Genomic DNA, 14,757 nt, shown 5'->3' on the forward strand with positions numbered 1-14,757 from the left:
CTGTGCTTTTCTGAAATCTGGATGTTCTTGTCTGAATACTTTTGAGCCTTTAGTGAGCGGAGAGAAAATGATAAAGGCTGTTGGCTCGGTGGGAAGAGTCCTTTAAAACCTTAAGGCCCTTTTTAGTAGTTTACACACCCAGTGATTTTTGATGCAGCGCTCACCACCTTATTCAGTCGCCTCTCATCCTCCAGACATTATATGTTTATATTATATTAATCTTACGCTTTTCTTATTATCTTTGATGCATCATCTTGTCTTTTTTATCTCATTGTGAGCTTCTGAACACAAACAAAACAAACAAAACGAGAAAAAGGTTTAAGGCCCGTTTGATCCTCCATATTTGGGGCCGATGCCGATATTGGGCAGTAAAAACATTCAGATGTCGATGCATCAGCAGTTAGACACAGACATTTAGTAATCATAAATAATCCTGAGCAAGTCTTTCAGCATTATAATCTTTAAAAAAGAGTTTTCATATCAGGCCACATTCACAGCAATACATATATATTTGTGCCAGTTTGGTCAAACCAACACAGTCAGGTTCTTATTTAAATGGCTGACATGTTGCGTCCGTGTGTCCACAGCCGCCATGACGGAAACGTCCCCACAAAGTCTGTCAAACCGTCCGGACGCTCATTTAGTCGACAAAAACTACGATGAAAAAAGTTAACTGACAATGTAAATGAGACTCAAACTGAACAGAGAGAAACAGAACTATGAAAATAATTTTTACATTTCTATGGTTAAGGAATAAAAACTGAACAATAATGTGAAAGACGGACGAATGAAGTAAAGCAGCCGTTTTTTTTAGAAATGCTATATTTCAATGCACTATTTATTTTGTCTCCACTTTGTTTCTTAGTTTTCACAATTTAAAAAGAATTATTATACAAAAGTAGAGAAAAAAAAGTATTTTTGTACTGAAGCCCAAAACTGTCATGAGTCAAACATCTTATTGTTATTTAAACAAAGTTTGTGTCCTTGAGATCTCGAAGAAAATGATCCTGTTTTCTCGGGAAAGCGTTCGATATTACGTGAAAAAGACGTAAATAACTTATCGCTAGAAAACAGATGAAATCAAATGTCTGACCCACGACTGTTGTTGAGCCTGACAGACATAACTAATGGATGAGCTAATTAGCCGACGAGCAGGTTGAGCAGAGCGCAGGGATGAGGGTGTTGAAGGGCCACATTCGGCTGCCAGATGAAGTGAGGTTTTATTCATCAGTCTGTGTCTGTGCTGCTCCAACATGTGACATTAATGAAGTCTTAATCTTTGTCTCCGTGTGTTGAACGTGTTTCTGTCCCTCAGGTACCGAATGTACAGGAAAAGTCAGACGACAGGCTTCCCTTCTTTAATCACAATCTTCTCTGCTCCCAACTACCTGGATGTGTACAACAACAAAGGTGAGACAAGTGAAGGACGGAAACCATGGCAACAGCTCGGAAACCTTGAAGCCCTGGCAACAGGAGGCAGGAAGTGCATCATGAAGTAGAAAATGTTAATGTGTGTGTGTGTGTGTGTGTGTTTTGTTCTCAGCTGCGGTGCTGAAATATGAGAATAATGTGATGAACATCCGGCAGTTTAACTGCTCCCCTCACCCCTACTGGCTGCCCAACTTCATGGACGTGTTCACCTGGTCTCTGCCCTTCGTCGGAGAGAAAGGTGAGACTCCTGTCAGTGTGTGAATCAGTGTGGAAACATGCTGCTAATGAGAGTCATAATAGAACAGGTGAGTTTATAAATGAGCCACAGCTGTAAAGCCACGTATAACACGGATGTTAGAGGTGGGAATCTGCACTAACCTCACATTTTAATTTGATTACGATTCATCTTGATGCATCTTATTCAACCTTTACACTGAAATTAGCACGTATACACAGACCGGTAAACCTGCTAATGACCGGCAGGTAACTCCGCTCACATGGCCAGTGGGCGAGTTTGCCTTTCTGATTTTTTTTTTCCCTGGTGTTTCCTGTTCGTTATCACAAACATGTCAGAAAAACAGGGAACAGCAGAAAGCAGCAGATCATAAACCTCATCAGACGACAGACAGGAGACATTAAACTTGTTTTAAAAAGAGCGTTCATTCTCAGCTCAGACCACACAGGAGCCACAAACTTCCTATTGTTGAGTCTATTATTTTTTATTGTTTGCATGTCGGACGGAAAGCTGCATTTTTGCGTGAACGGGCTACAGAAGTACGGGATAATGCTCGACGACGTGTCCATTATCAGGCATCAATGCACGACGTGGAGGACTGACTCGTTCAACCTCCAGCGGCTGTGGTGTCCGTATACAGAGTAGAGTATTCACCTAGACCATGGTTTAAATAAAGTTATTGCTGATAGGATTGTTATTATTATTTAAAAATCAGACTTCAACTTTCTACACAGTGTCAGTACCTGTGACCCACCGCAGGACACAAACACAAAAACTAAACATAAATCCGTCGTCAGTATATCACACACGTTCTGTTACAGATATATTGTTTCCACGCAGCAGCTCAACTTCCTGAAGGTGTCAAACATTACAAACACTCTTACAGTCGGACAGTAAAGTTGACAGCTCCTCCTCAGTTCACCACTGAGTAACTGAGCTCATTTTTTTCTTCACGGCTGCAGACGTTAGCTTCAACTGAGAACCGCTAACGTGGTTCCTCAGATTAGTGGCATCACCAGAGTATATAAGTGATATGAATGGATATTAACACCTGTGGACGTTGTTGCTGGGCAGTTGAAGTCAATACCAAATCAGTCTCTGAACCAAGACAGGAGACCTGACTGAGTTTGCAGGAGGTAAATTCATCCAACATGCTGAAAAACAACAGCTGGCTCTTTCTGTCTGAGGATCGGCTCTGAATTAAAACTAATTACACAACACAATTATACAAAGAACTCATAATGATGTTCCTCCTCTGATACTGAAGCTCTGTCACAAGATGCACAACTCCACCGGGTCACAAGACGTATTCGGATTTTCTCTAAACGCTCGTCTGAAACTGTGGAGGAGCTCATTAAACTAACTTCCCCAGAGAGTCAGAAATGATTTGCGAGCTTATGATATTAAAACATGTGATGCTTTAAATTATAATCAGAAGAAATGCATCATTAATAAAAATCTGAAACACGTGATGCAATAAATTGAAAAGTCCAGTCAAGCTAACGAGAGATACGCGGCTCAACATCGACAACCACATCTGTATCGTTTGAGGCACGTCGCTCAGAATGAGATGGAAACGATAAGGAGTGTAATAATAAAGAATATTTAGGAGAATTAAACAGATTTCATGGAGCAGACGACTGGATTTTAATGTGTTTTTATGTAGGTTTTGGCAAAATCTCTGCCAAGCTAACGAGATACGTGGGGAGTTAGCCTCTTAGCATCGACACCCAGATCAGTCGTAGTACTAGAAGCACTAGAGCTTCAACAATTGGGCGGTTAATTAGTAGATTGGCAGAAAATTAAAAATGTATCAATTGTTTCAGTCATTTTCTGGTTCCAGCTGCTAAAATATGTAACTTTTCAGTTTTTTTCCCACACAAACTCACGTCCGGCCTCCCACTTCAAATCCTGTTGCAACTGTTAAATTCATGAGACCGGCTGAACTCCAAATACTTTTTTTATGAAGTTTCTTCCTCAGAGCTAAAGTTCAGCATTTTTGTGAACCTTGGTTTATTCTGAACCTCATGCGTTGCTTATTTTACACTGAGTTGGGTTGAGATTTGTCCTGAACATCCAAAAGAAGCGAAGGCAACTTGGCAACATGTTTTCATTCAGTTTTTGCTGACTGGTTACACTAAAATCAAACTGAATAAAAGTAATAACAGGAAGTCATTTTTTACCAGAACGAAGAATTAACAAATCCTAAAAACATAATGAAGAAGACTCTTCAGATTAATGGAAAGTGAAGATGCTCTGTGGATGTTTCTGTGTCTTTGTGTGTTTGTAACGGGTCAAACTGACACGAGCGTCTGTGTCGTGTTTCCACACAGTGACGGAGATGCTGGTGAACGTGCTGAACATCTGCTCCGATGACGAGCTGATGTCAGAAGGAGACGACACGTGTGAGGGTAAGAGGATGTGACACCTTCTCATCATCGCACTGTTCTCGTTTCAAAAAGTGTTACTAACAGACTCAAATAAATTAAAAACCTCACGGATGTTTATCAAAGCTGATGGTTTCAGCTGGTTTATAGCGACGCTTGAAGAACAACCTGTAGAAACGTAAAGATCGTAATCAGAACAGTTTATCGCCTTCATGTATCTTGTGTTAGGTGACAACAGGTCAGTCCTTCTTTGACTTCCTGTCTGTGGCTCATTGGTTAATCTTTAAAAACACTCAAATAGAAAGTTTCATGATTAAAAAGGTTCAACACTCTGCTCACTGTACTCATTTGTTGGGGACTATTTCCAGCAGCGGATGAATCCACATTTGGTTGGGTTGAGATAGAGAACTGTTGGCCTGTTTATCGCTGAATATCATTACCACAGTTCAGTTTGAAGAGGAAGTGAAACCCTGAAGGAAGCTGAAGTGCTGTTGGCAGCTGAAATGTCCGATAACACGCCGTCCTCCCGACTCTGCAGTGTTTGTCCACAGAGAGCGGTCGAGAGCACAGCTGACACTCTGCAGTCTGCTGCCACGTCGTGCTGTTACTGCTGTCCACAGAGCCCACAGTGGACTCGTGTTCTGTTACTGCTGTCCACAGAACCCACAGTGGACTCTTGTTCTGTTACTGCTGTCCACAGAGCCCACAGTGGACTCGTGTTCTGTTACTGCTGTCCACAGAACCCACAGTGGACTCTTGTTCTGTTACTGCTGTCCACAGAACCCACAGTGGACTCGTGTTCTGTTACTGCTGTCCACAGAACCCACAGTGGACTCTTGTTCTGTTACTGCTGTCCACAGAACCCACAGTGGACTCGTGTTCTGTTACTGCTGTCCACAGAGCCCACAGTGGACTCGTGTTCTGTTACTGCTGTCCACAGAACCCACAGTGGACTCTTGTTCTGTTACTGCTGTCCACAGAACCCACAGTGGACTCGTGTTCTGTTACTGCTGTCCACAGAACCCACAGTGGACTCTTGTTCTGTTACTGCTGTCCACAGAACCCACAGTGGACTCGTGTTCTGTTACTGCTGTCCACAGAGCCCACAGTGGACTCGTGTTCTGTTACTGCTGTCCACAGAGCCCACAGTGGACTCGTGTTCTGTTACTGCTGTCCACAGAACCCACAGTGGACTCTTGTTCTGTTACTGCTGTCCACAGAGCCCACAGTGGACTCGTGTTCTGTTACTGCTGTCCACAGAACCCACAGTGGACTCTTGTTCTGTTACTGCAGTCCACAGAGCACACAGTGGACTCGTGTTCTGTTACTGCTGTCCACAGAGCCCACAGTGGACTCGTGTTCTGTTACTGCAGTCCACAGAGCCCACAGTGGACTCGTGTTCTGTTACTGCTGTCCACAGAACCCACAGTGGACTGGTGCTGTCCTCGTGTGTTTGTGTCTCTTAACTTAGTTCTTAATTGAATCTTGGTTGCTAAGCGCTGTGAGTGACGGCCTGATGACAGATTGTATTGATACTTTGAGGTATTCTAATGATTTAATTGATTTGTATCAAACTTAAGCTGTTTATAAACTGAACTGACAGTTTTATTTACAGTTTACTAACTTGGAAACAAAGGTTATGAGTTATTAAAGATAAGTTATCAAATCGTGTGTTTTCTTACTATTTCCTGTTTCTCTCTTCGTTCTCGGCGTTCAGGTGGAGCTCCAGCTGTCAGAAAGGAGGTGATCAGAAATAAGATCCGGGCGATTGGAAAGATGGCCCGTGTCTTCTCTGTGCTCAGGTGGGTGTTACTTCTCTGGTTGTCGGGTTGAATTTAACATGACCTGAGGAGCAAAGAGGTTTAAGTCCTCCTGTTGCTGCCACACTGTGCACGTCTTTGAGCACTTGATTTTATTTATGTGAAAATTTCCTTCCTGGCTGTGAAAGAAGGATTCATTACTTCATTTATGTAAAAACGTTATTTAAACATATTGCACAAAAAATAATGTGTTATTGGCGGCGGGCTGCGGAGGAGTCTCTTCAGTTTTGTATTTTTTCTCTCGCTCCACTTCAGTTTGAGGCTAATGACTTTCTCCTCCTTTAACACGTGTCCTCTTTTAATCGTGTGGAAGTGTGTCACAATAATTTGTCCTTTAACGACGAACGATCTCGTTCAGAAAATGTCTCCCAGTTCATTTAAGGCCCAGAAAAGCAGCACAGGCACATCATCTGAAGCTCTTCACATACTTTGTTATATTTTAGTGAACTGATCATTACGACAGTGTGGCAGCAGCAGGGTGTCGACCAGTTCTGCTTTGTGTTCACTCCACCCTCACTTAATGAACGCATGATTAGTTTTACATCAGTTACATTCAGTCCTGCGCTCTGTATCTTATTTCAGTAAGTAAATTGGTCTTAAAGGAACAGTTCGCCCAAAAATGTTAATCCAGTCATCATCTCCTCCCTCCATGCGGATAGAAAGTCAGGTGAAGTTTCAAAGACCACAAAACATTTCTGGAGCTTCACAGTAAAACATGATGAGTTGATTTAAAACATCAGCTGTGTGTGAACACACAGACACGAGGTGCTTTATAAATCAGACTCAGTCTGAGGATCGAGCCGTGTGAAGCTCCTGATCAAACGTGGTTCATGAGTTTCACCTGGCTGCTCCTCTAACCAGAGACGGAGTAGCTGCAGTTGATATTGCTATTCTCTTACGTTTGCAATTCATTTTATGCTACAACGATAATATCCGTGCCTGACAGTATCTTGATATACAGTTTTGGATATTGCCCGATCCTTGTGTGAGCCGAGCCCGATGGACCAACTGAATCTTTAAGGTTATCAATTAAAATATCAACTGTGCAGGCGTTTCATTACAGCACCATATTATAACGATTCATTAGACAGTGCTTCAGTTTCTGCGGTCAGTTGACACGATCAGTTACAGAAGGATCTGCCTCCGTAGAAGAAATAAACAACACATAAACACTTGTGATAATTATAAGTATGATATTATTATAATTAACAACAAGAACTTTTAACAAAAGTACATAATTAGGCTCAATATGAACAGTCAAGGAGACAAAATGAAAGGGAGAAGCTGATGTTGCCGTAGCAACAAGTTAGCAGACATTTTCTCTGAAATCCAAAATATTTCCTGATTTATTCCAAAGAAGAGAGTAAATATCCAAATCGTGTTTGTCTCGGTTGCTGTAGCGATGAGTAATGTTTATGAAGGAGGGAACATGGGAATTTCAAAATAAAGGCGTGTCTTAAAGATGATGATATGGATCGACTTTGCTTTGATGGATCGTTAATATTATAACTGTCAGAGGATAAAATACAGGTTTTATCTGAATCACTGTCGATTGTCAGGTTATTGATCAAGCTGACAAGGTGTGTGTGTGTGTGTGTGTGTGTGTGTGTGTGTGTCTGTGTGTGTGTGTGTGTGTGTCTGTGTGTGTCTGTGTCTGTGTGTGTGTGTGTCTGTGTGTGTGTGTCTGTGTGTGTCTGTGTGTGTCTGTGTGTCTGTGTGTGTGTGTGTGTGTGTGTGTGTGTGTGTGTGTGTGTGTGTGTGTGTGTGTGGTCAGAGAGGAGAATGAGAGTGTGTTGCAGCTGAAGGGGCTGACCCCGACAGGAACGCTGCCTCTGGGAGTTTTGTCCGGAGGTCGGCGAACTCTGCAAAGCGGTGAGTGTGAACGCAGCCGAACATCGCACAACAAAACGAAAACACTAACACGGAGTCGAGCTAACACTAACTCCCTGTGCCTGCACTCACACCGAGAGACTAACACTCAAACACACACACACACAGAAACATGGAAATGTCAAGAGGTTTGCTCTCCTCGTCTGAAGGACCGGTCTGTTCAAACGTCTCCACCATGCTGCCCTTTAAAGACAAACAGAGTGGAGCTGCTTCACGTGATCACATCTTTGTCTTTGAACTGAAAACAAACGGATTATTTAAGTTGATCATGATGATGATCTGTGAATGTTTATATTTATATCAATATGAAGAAATATTCTACAATTTAAAGTATTTAAATATGATTTAAAGGCAGTTTAGTGACACTAAAACTAAAGAAGCTGAAGCTGTCAGACATTCACCTCGTTTTATACATTTTCTGGAAATTTAAAGGTTCCCTGTGTAGTTTTTGACTTCTAGTAGCCCCGCCCCTTCCTGTTCCCCTCATGGACCTGATTGATAAACCTTTGTCTGTAGTGATGAAGAGAGACAGATGATGTATTGATCCTGTTAAATCACACAGATGATGTTTGTCATCAGACTGTGACGTCACAGCCGACAGTCGTTAGTGACGTCGTCTCCTGACTTCAACATTGTAGAAGTCAGGAGAAGTCAAACTGACGTGAACTGGAGTTCAGTCCGATTCTTAAAGTATTAATGAGAACAGTCTGATTAAAATCTGGATTAATGCGAGCGTGTCTGTCCGTGTTCAGATGTGTTGGCAGGTGTGATGGTGACAGAGACAGGCTAGCAGTTTCCCCCTGCTTCTAGTCTTTATGCTAAGCTAGGCTAACCCCGGGCAGCATGGTGCAAACATGTCCCCACATGTGATCCCTTTAACAAACCCTGATTATTATGATCATTATTATTATTATTATTATTATTATTATTATTATTATCATGATGATGGGATGATGATGGGATGATGTAGCTGTACTCACACCTCTGTCTCTGTGGTCACTTCCTTGTTGTTTGGCGGGCGGGGGGATGTTTGATGATGGACGACATGTTAACAGACTGACTGGTTGATGAATAACGTGACTGACTGAATGCATTGATATATAACGTTCCCACTCTCTCTCCATTGGTTTTGGGCATGGCACTTCTACTCACGCTTACACAGCCACCGTAGAGGCAGAAGAGGCACGAGGTATGCATTCGTTCATCTCTACCCATCTCCATTTATCTCGTTATCTCTGTCTGTGTCGTGGACTTAACTGTGTGATGCTTCTCTGGTTTTGTGTCCGAGGCGTCACTGTTTCAGTGAATCCAGACGTCCCAATGCAGAGAAAATATAAAAATGAAATGTCACAGTTGTGTGTGTGCTCAGAGTTTATTTCATTTAGCTGTGGAGGAATCTCAAAATTCACACAACAGAGAAATAGTTTTTAGTCCTAGCGATGAAGCTAAAGTCAAAGCTAGTCGAGGGCTGGTTAAACTCTAACGAGGCTGATTCAACAGATCTGTAATAAATCCTCCTTCATGAAAGATGTTGATTCAACTGTGTGATCACTTTGGAGGATGTAGTTTGTTTATACTGACAGATGTTTCTATTATTTTGTCCACTCTGTTTCCATCAGTGAAGGCAAACAGTTTAGAAAAACTCTCTGAGTATTAGACATTATTTTATAGGATTTATGAGATATTAATGACACATAATAGAAAATAATTAAAAGCCTAAATGAACTTCATCAACATTAATATCAGTGAAATGTCCCTTTAATGAAAGTCTGTTTCTTTGTCTCCATGCTGTCCTCGTCCTCCTCTGAAGTAAGTTATCTCTTCTCCCAGTAGTCTGATTACTTCATGTACCAGTTATAACAAAAGTTAATGACTCTGTTTATAAAGTGAAGCTATAAACAGTGAACAGCTCTTCAGTCGGCTGTCAGACGACAACATGTCGCTTATTTGATCACAAAATACAAACAACAACAATAATAAAGGAAAACAAGCAAACGTTACAATAATTCAGATTTTATTCAGAAGTGTGGAGACGATTTCTGCTTCTCCTCCTCCTCCTTCTCCTTCTTCTCCTTCTTCTCCTCCTCCTTCTTCTTCTCCTTCTTCTCCTCCTCCTTCTTCTTCTCCTTCTTCTCCTCCTCCTTCTTCTTCTTCTCCTCCTCCTCCTTCTTCTTCTTCTTCTTCTTCTTCTTCTTCTTCTTCTTCTTCTTCTTCTTCTTCTTCTCCTCCTTCTTCTTCTCCTCCTTCTTCTTCTTCTTCTTCTTCTTCTTCTTCTCCTCCTCGTCTTTCTTCTTTCTTCTTCTTCTTCTTCTCTGTTTACTGGCAGATCTCTAACACACCTTCTGAGTATTTAGTTTCTGCTCTTGTTAAGTCATTGAACTCATCCTGACTTTGTATTTAAAACTGTATTTATCAGCTAGAATTTAATTATTAGATAATAACCAATAATTGATGCAGATTGATGCAGAGTGATGACACATTCAGCCTCAGTCAGACTGATGTTCACACTCGTAGGTGATACAGTTATAAAAACACACACTTGTGTATTAATACATATTGATATTTATTGACCTAAACATATTTTATCTAGACTCATTAAAGACTAATTTTTTAAATGTATGATTCGTGCAGCTGAAGCAGGCGGTAGCATGCAGAGTTCAGAGCAGCGTTCGCACTAAACGATGGTTCAGACTAGTAACTTTAACACTGAGGTTTGTTGATGAAACGTCCAAACTCACATAAATATTCTCGCACAAAATGACGTTTTCACTTCCTGAACCAGTCAGAACAGGAACAGCTGAAGTCACTAAAGTTATAAAGTAAATGTGGTGGAGTGGAAGTAAAGTACCTCAACATTAAGTACAGTATTTGAGTAAATGTACTCAGTTACATTCCGTCAGTCTCTCTGCCGTCTCTCATACGTTTGTGTTTCCTCGCAGCGATTCAAGGCTTCAACCCTCAGCACAAGATCCAGAGCTTCGAGGAGGCTCGAGGTCTGGACCGCATCAACGAGAGGATGCCGCCGCGCCGCGACAGCAAGCAGCAGGAGGCCGTCCCGTCCCCCAACAACCTGCCCGCCAGCACCGGGCCGCCGGACAAGAACGGAACCAACGCACAGGCCTGAATCCTCCCCCGCTGCTCCCCCCATCTCCCCTGCTTCTTCCTCTCCTCCTTCCTTCCTTCCTTCCTTCCTTCCCTCCTCCTTCCCTTCCCCTCTTCTCTCCTCTCAGAGCAGGAGAAGAGGCCGTTCAGTCGGAGCGACTCTCACCACGCTTAATTTATTTTATCATCGATTAAATATCATAGTTTAAGACTGAACAGGATGGAACCATTTTCTAACCGGGAGGACGACACCTTTCTATCAGCGGGAGGAAGTGACGCTCATTACGACGCCGTGTTCGTGCCCACACACACACACAACCACACACACACACACACACACACACACACACACACACACACACAGAATCAGATTGCATAAATCCATCCTTTCTTATGCCAATGATAGTGTGACTGAGCTCTGAGGAGCGAGTATTGACATTTATATGATATAATTATGTATATTTTAATTGTTCCCTCTTTTCAATGTGATGTTTTTTTTTGTTTTTCTTTGTTTTTTTACAACACATAGATTTAGAGCGAGGGGGGGTGCAGAGAGAAAGAGGAAGAATTAAAGGGTTATTCCGCTCTATTATAACAGTCAGTCATTATTATTGACAGACAAAATCTTGACTCGCGGTCTTTCTGAGCGACGCCGAGTCGTCTGCGTGACGACTGCGGCTAAATGAAGACAGCCAGATGTGGTTGAAAGCTCCGGTCAGCGGACCGCGAGTCAACGTTTTCATGTCGAGCAGCTCGGCTCCTGTTTTTGTGGCTTCAGCCGTCGTTTCTGTCACTTCTGATAACAAACAGCTGAGACGTCGTTGAAATGAAATCTGATGGGTCGACAAACGCGAGCGGTCAGACAATCGGAGGGACCTTGTCGAGGAAACGCCTCCTGCAGCCTCGTGCGCTTTGCATGCTGGGAGGATAATGAGTGAAGTCAGCGGTTTAGAAGCCGCTGGAGGACGAAGTGATGAGGAGCGTCACGACTTTGATTCTGAATCCAAATGAGCTTTCGGGTTTAGTGATCCAGTGGAAACAGGATCGATGATTCTCCACCCCGACGACCTGAGTTCAAAGAAAAACAAGAAAAACTGAGTAAAGGCTGACGGATGTTACTTTCACTCAAATCTGGCATTTTGTTGAACTCTGGAATCTTTATTTTTGGTGAAAGTTATTTGAACTTGTCAAACTTGAACCTGCACAAAGACTCCAGGACGACTAACAATCTGTTGATCTTTACTGATCCAGATGTGATCGTCTGACAGTTGCAGAGCTAAAAAAAAAAAAAAAGTATTTGTGACTCTTGAAGTCGAGCATGTTGTCGTCTTGATATTTAGACCGAAGCAGCTTCGTCATATTCAGATCTGAGCAACAAGATTAAAAACGCCGACGTGGCCGCGAGCTGCAGGATGAAATCATCTGGATGAAATGTTTCCGACCCATCAGACTCCTTTCAGTGACGTCGCCGCGTTCCCAAATATTAACTCTGCCGGTCTGAAGTTTGTGTCACTGACAGAAACAGAAACGAAGCTGAAGACTGCGAGAATAAGAGCCTTGTTTTAATAAACCACGGCTGAAAGTACGGTGAACTGAAACTGACAAAATACAAATTAAGAGTTCAATAAATAAGTAAATATGTCATTAATGCACCAAAAATAATACTGAAAGATAATAATAATAATAATAATAATAAAGTTAATTTGAAACGCACAAAGTGCTTCATGAACATACAAACAAAACTCAGTGAAATTACAGAATTATATTAAAACTAAACACAAAACAAAATATAATATCAATGTTCTGATTTGCTTCTGTATTTATTTACCTTTGCATTGATACATTTCATTCAGTCATTTTAATAAAGATTAATTTGTTTGTTACGCAAAATGCAAAAGGCAAAGAACACGTAAATAAATACATTTAAAAATGAATAAATAAACAAAATGGAAAATTAAATGTTAAAATAAATAAAAAGGAGGATTAATACAGAAGCCAGTTAAAACAGAAATATGTCACATTTTATGAAATAATGAATGGCTGCATTTATTTTTGGTGCATTAATCGTATTTATGGAGCCGTTTGTTGTGGTCAGCTTCAGTCCTCCGTATGAACCTCCTGACGAGGGGCAGGAGGAGACTGAGGTGTGTTTCCGGTGTGTTGGCAGCAGTGACGACTCGCCTGGGTGGGTTTGATTTGACTGTTTTGTTGTTTATTTCTCGGGAGGTGGGCGGGCGGGTGAAGTACGAGGCCTCATTTCTGACTTCTGTTCGCTCTCTGAACATATCTCACAGAATGTACAGAAACGGTTTAAAGATAAATCAAGACTTTTTTCTTTTACAGCTAAATTTGAAAAAAAAAAAGAGAGAACTTTTTTGTCAGTACATGTATTGCGAGGCCTCTCATTTATGTAGATGTTTCACTCCATTCAAATAAAAAACAGAAAAGTACGGCTGCCTGTGTGTCTGTTGAATGCTGCTCAAGGACGCCGGCTGCCAATCACAGGCCGGCGTGGGAGGTGTTGCTTTGTGTGGCTCCATCCAGCGAGGAGACGAGTGGCATTGAAACATCTCCAGCTCCTCGCTCTCATGTGTAGGCCCATATGTTCCTTAGCAACACAAACCCTCCACATTATTACCTGCAGCTCGAGCTTGAGCAGAGACAGAAAAGGTTGATGAGAGTGAAAAGGAAGCCGTGGGCCGTTTGAACACAATCACAGCGTTACACACTCGGTCACGACGAGAGGTGTGAACAAACCAGCGCAGCACGGAGGTGTGAAGCTGTGTAGTAACAAACACCTCACACAGGAGGGTTTATGATAGTAGGATACAACAGGAGGACACATTAACATCTCATTTATACATCTGCAGAGTTAAAGGAGCCTGTTCTTCATCTCTTTATGATCTTTGTATCTGATCTGAGTAACAAGAAAATCAGTGCAGGGTTTGGAAAAAGCTACAGGTTACTATGTTTAATATAATCCTTCAAAGATGCTTCATTTTCAACGTGATCTGGTGTTTCAACAACACAGTCACTCATTTTAATATCTGAAATTAAATGATCACTTCGTCTCCTGGAGTCAACAGAACTGAACAGAACACAGTCCGTGTTCATATGAAGAGCTGATGAACTGTAAACTGTGTTTCACAGCTGCATCAATAGAAACAACAGATGTGATGATGAAGGCTTCAGGTCTGGAAGTGCAGCTAAACAACAGTTACATTAAAATCTCGTCTTTACATCTGCAGATTTAAAGGAGGCTGTTATCATCATGTTCGTACGGAAGCCCCGAGGTGCCAAGTCTGATCTGAATAATCTCTCTTGTGTTTATGATTTCTGACTTTCTGATCTGGTGGAAAAAAAAGGTTGTGCAGGATGATTTTTATAAGTTCCTTCATTTTTGTTTTTCCGTCTGTCAAAATGTAAAGGAGGACATTTTTTGGTGGGGTGGGGGACTCGACTGGACTAGACTCGACTCCTCACATGTTCTGTTGAATTTTTTTTTTTTTTTTTTAAATTGTGTTTTCTCGGTTCCACACAAAATATTTTGGAAAAAAAATAAAGTTTTCTCATTTTAAAAATTTTACTCGTTTTCAGACATGATAAAAACATTTTTATTTTTGTTTTCACAGTCGGGGGGGGTGAAGGAATTTCTAAAGATTATCCTGCAAATCTTTTTTTCCCGCTCAGGGCTTCCGTATGTTCGATGCTCTGATGAAAATTAATAAACACTAAAATACATATAACTTCTTCCTCTCGTTATGATTTTTGACTGTGTTTAATGTGAGTAGTGAGAAATATCTGCAGGATTTGAACACAGCTGAAAGAAACTTGAAAGTTTTGGAAAAAGCTTCATTTTAACTGGTCACACGTCAGAAATCTGCTTCAACTC

At 41.6% G+C, this 14,757-nt stretch overlaps 1 protein-coding gene across 3 annotated transcripts in view; it reads left to right on the top strand.

Moving 5' to 3' along the window:
* ppp3ccb (protein phosphatase 3, catalytic subunit, gamma isozyme, b) overlaps positions 1-13,315 on the top strand; it is a 31,036-nt gene extending 17,721 nt beyond the window's left edge. Inside the window, exons 8-14 of one of the 3 annotated variants that reach the window (XM_084382338.1) lie at positions 1,316-1,410; positions 1,544-1,669; positions 4,000-4,077; positions 5,771-5,855; positions 7,648-7,745; positions 8,926-8,952; positions 10,703-13,315. In XM_084382338.1, the coding sequence (XP_084238464.1) occupies positions 1,316-1,410; positions 1,544-1,669; positions 4,000-4,077; positions 5,771-5,855; positions 7,648-7,745; positions 8,926-8,952; positions 10,703-10,887 (694 nt within the window). In that variant the 3' untranslated portion in view covers positions 10,888-13,315. The remainder of the gene's footprint in view (positions 1-1,315; positions 1,411-1,543; positions 1,670-3,999; positions 4,078-5,770; positions 5,856-7,647; positions 7,746-8,925; positions 8,953-10,702) is intronic. The other 2 variants (XM_084382339.1, XM_084382340.1) reach the window with 2 other exon arrangements.
* Positions 13,316-14,757: the final 1,442 nt, after the last annotated feature.

The sequence above is a fragment of the Pagrus pagrus genome (genome assembly GCF_965226575.1).
Source record: "Pagrus pagrus genome assembly, chromosome: 19".
Taxonomy (NCBI): Eukaryota; Metazoa; Chordata; class Actinopteri; order Spariformes; family Sparidae; genus Pagrus; species Pagrus pagrus.